We start from the raw sequence: 3,878 nt of genomic DNA on the forward strand, positions 1-3,878 counted from the left end.
GTGAGAAACTCAACCTAGCAGAGTCTCCAACTTGTTGGTTCTCACTTTTTTTGGTTGAGTACCTATTATTCTTTCCTACCTAATGCTAGGCATTACAACACAATCTTGATCAACACTAGAAATTGAAATATAGTAGTTCAATTTTGACACCTCAGGCTTGTAGACCTAGGCAAGTATACCTTTCTCTCAATCATTAAAATTGATTGTGGTTTTGTACTGCACACTTTATGACTGATACTCTTGAGTAGGAAATTATCTTCTCAAGGAGAAATCAGATATCTAAATGGTTTGGGTGTGTATGAAATTTTTTGAGTTATAAAGTGTAAGGAAATAAAGTATGTGTTATTGTCTATGCAAACAGATGCAAGAAATAAAATCAGGTTCTTCAAAACTATACTTATCATTTAAAATAAATTAAGACTAGTTCTTTTCTATTGGGAGAATAGAGTCAATTTCAATATCGACCATGAATATCAAATTGCCTCGAGATGGGAGCACTACCTTCAATCACTGGACATAGAACTTGGAGTCTATAAACCATAGGTAACTGAAATTAACATTAAATTATGAAAACCAATTTTTAAAATAAGTACATAAGAATAACATTCTTTCTTATTGAAGGGTTTGTAGAAATTGTTTAACCATGGAGGAAACTCTATAGTTAAGCATGCTTGAGCTGATGTAGTATAAGAATGGGTAACCTCTCAGTAAGTCACAATGCTTCACCTCCATGATCATCACTTAGATGCAATGTCTACTAAATGTTCCATTTATTCTTATGAGAGATGAGTCCATATGAACCACTACTCATGAAACATGGGTCACTAAATTCGACTTAAAAACTACACATTTAAATCTTGGTAGCTATACCACAATTTAACTTGATATGAAAAATATATTGTACTTATCAATTTATCATTCTCTAAATTTAATTGAAAATACATTCATATTTTCAAACATTTTATCATCATCAGGACAAGCACATAATCACTAGGATACACAGTCGTCATATTTTTAAATTGAAAGACATGAATCCAAATGTGTGCTAGACTATTGTCACTTAACACGAACATGAAATTGTCCACCAGCTTAAAACATCAATGATAATACTTATAATGATAATGCCACTACAAGGATCTGTTGTATCTCACCAAAAATTTATATCTGGCTTCCTTCTTACATAGTCACTGGAAAATTCCATTATTTAGAAAGAAACAACTTTAAACTTCGCTGCTAAACACCACCACACAATATGCGACGACATGAATGCATTTTCACAGGCGCGACACTGCACGAAGGCAAAACTCTTTATATAGCCGCGAATCGCTCGAGCGCTGATTTGTCCTTACATTCTCTCTTTATCATCTTCTCACGCATGAAATGTGAGTACACGAAAGGCTTGTAACGCCTTGGATTGTTATCGTTTATAAGCTCTTCAGGCGCCCAGATTTCCGTCTCCTCTGGAAATGAAGCAAAAAATGCAATGGACATTCGGTCTCTACCACCCTTACATACAACGCGATGCTCTGCGCTGCGGTATCGTCCATTTGTCCACGCCTGTAAACATATCCACCACTCGATGCTAAATCTTATCATGCCATAACAATTTCAAAATAGAATTAAAATTCAAGGCGTTCATGGGAAAACTTAGTACCTTAAGGGAGTCACCCAGATTGATGACAAATGAATGAGGGAGAGGTTTGACGTTGAACCACTCTCCTTCCCGAGATCGAATCTGAAGCCCACCAACATCATCCTGGTACAGAATTGTGACACAAGTCGAATCTGTATGTGGGAGAAGCACCTCATCCCCAGGAGACATGTTTTCCAATGAATAACCGTTTATACGCAATACTTTTAGGAAGTTTTCGAAGTAATTTTTGTGGAAAACCAGTACATCCAATCCCAGGCTTGCCAGAATCACTTTGATGACTTTTTGTGCAAGATCTGAGGCACACGAAGCGTACTCTGCCATTGCCTCGCTGGAGGAATACAAACAATTAGAAATAGCCGAATGAAGTAGCATTAGAAGAAGGAAAATGAAACAATATAAATGGCATACCACAAATTTGGGTTCTCTTCATCACACAGCTTTGCATACATTTGCTCAAATGCGCCTGGACTGGTAGAGTGTCGAATGTTGAAGGACTGATACTTTGTATTTTGATTCCGGTAGTAAGTGTCCAATGGCTTACCACAGGAGGCTTTGTCTTTGACCTCCGTAGGCATGGCCAATAAACTTCGGCTAACATTCTCAGCCTTTTGCAGAAGATCTACTGGAATTCCATGATTGACAATTTGGAAAAACCCCCATTCTTCGCAGGCCTCTCTGAGTTTAACGAGCTCCGGGTGATATTGTATATGGTTCAGCTCTTCGGCATCTAAGATTATTGGAAATATTGAAATGTCCACTATAGGGAGAACCACTTCAGAAACAATGGATTCAACAGGCAAAGGCATTTTGTCTGTTGCTGCAACAGAAGAGGAAAATAATGGGCAGTGTTTTATCGCTTCATAATCAACTTCCTTGCATCAAATAAGGTTTTCAAGAGGAGTCCTATTTTGGTCTACCTTGGACATTACGTAGAAAATGATGCCTACCTCCGTAATTAAAATCCTTTTTTCAAGTAAACGGACGAATTCCAGATAGAGCGGACATTTATACCGAGGAATGATGGTTTCAAAGTACGAATGTTCGTATAAGTCGTATAAAACATTGTCAAGTAGTGCTACTCATAACAGTTAAAGCCTCATTGATATTGACGACGGTGTAACCAGTTTTCCTTGTATTCGTCGTTGCAACGGAGTTTGAGAAGCAATAATGCATCGGATGGGTCGAGAGTCCAGGCCTACCCGCAATGATGCATTGTAATTTCCACACTTTCTCGTCGTTTGCCCTAGTATTTGCCGTGCCCTTCGTCCATAACTGCCCAAAGCTCGTGTCCACACGTTCTCTCTCCTTTTGGCATTGTCCTTGGTGATGTTCTTTCATTGTGTAATGCAAAGGTTGATTGTTAGGGGAGCCATTGGCCCTACCTTTTGACCATCTCCTTTATTAATTTTAGAATATATTTTATAAGCCGTTTCACTCTTCTAATTAATTTTATTATTTGATTAAAATTAATATAATAGAATACCATTCTTTATGCATTTACAAAATTTTAAATAAATAGTGTACTTATCTTATTGAATGGCTTCCTTCTTAATGTCGATTTTAATGAAGTATTCTAGAATATTACCATCTATTCTAGTTATCATCATGATCTAGGATGTTGCAAATTACTTATGTGTATTGATTCAATTTACCTACCACAATTCAGATGCAATGCTTATGTCTTTTCTTACTATATAAATTCACTCACTCTTAAATTTTTAATTTCCTTAATTTATTTTTATATGGAATTCTTAAAGGCTCATTCTATATTTTTATTCAATGATTATAAGTAATAGTACCACAAATTATTCAATTTTTAAATAATATTATCTTACCTTATACTTTTTGAGATTATTTTATTGTTTTTTATTAGAAGACATAAGAAAAGGGTCTTGCACTTAAACAATATAAAAGTAAACATCAGTCAAATCTTCCCTGGGCAATTACAAACAAGTAGTAGAGAAGAATATAACTAGCCCAAATAACTAGTGTTCTACTGGTCATCAAAATTAATAAAAAACTACCGTAAGTCCAAACTAAAGTCAACATCACCGAACCAAATAGCTAAAAGAAAACTACTTAAAAATACGTTAATATTTTCCAGCCCAACTAGAGATGCAACCCCAAGTTCTCATAAAAGTACTTAAGCTATTTCTCAATATACAAATAGAAGAGAAGTAAGCATCTAAGAAAAACAAAAAAAAGTTCTGAACATAGTATGTAA

General features: G+C 35.5%; 1 protein-coding gene across 1 annotated transcript; it reads right to left on the minus strand.

Annotated features, from left to right (window-relative positions):
- Positions 1-1,308: 1,308 nt before the first annotated feature.
- LOC149543717 (C4-beta,C20-epoxidase-like) lies at positions 1,309-2,992 on the minus strand. The gene is made up of 4 exons (XM_089795830.1): positions 2,741-2,992; positions 2,063-2,526; positions 1,655-1,982; positions 1,309-1,557 (listed from the first exon to the last, which is right to left on the minus strand). Exons 1-4 carry the CDS (start codon positions 2,990-2,992, stop codon positions 1,309-1,311), a joined length of 1,293 nt encoding a protein of 430 aa, XP_089651956.1.
- Between the last annotated feature and the right edge of the window lie 886 nt (positions 2,993-3,878).

The sequence above is a fragment of the Cupressus sempervirens genome, chromosome 8, assembly GCF_028749045.1.
Source record: "Cupressus sempervirens isolate cs-2001-9-10 chromosome 8, ASM2874904v1, whole genome shotgun sequence".
Lineage (NCBI taxonomy): Eukaryota > Viridiplantae > Streptophyta > Pinopsida > Cupressales > Cupressaceae > Cupressus > Cupressus sempervirens.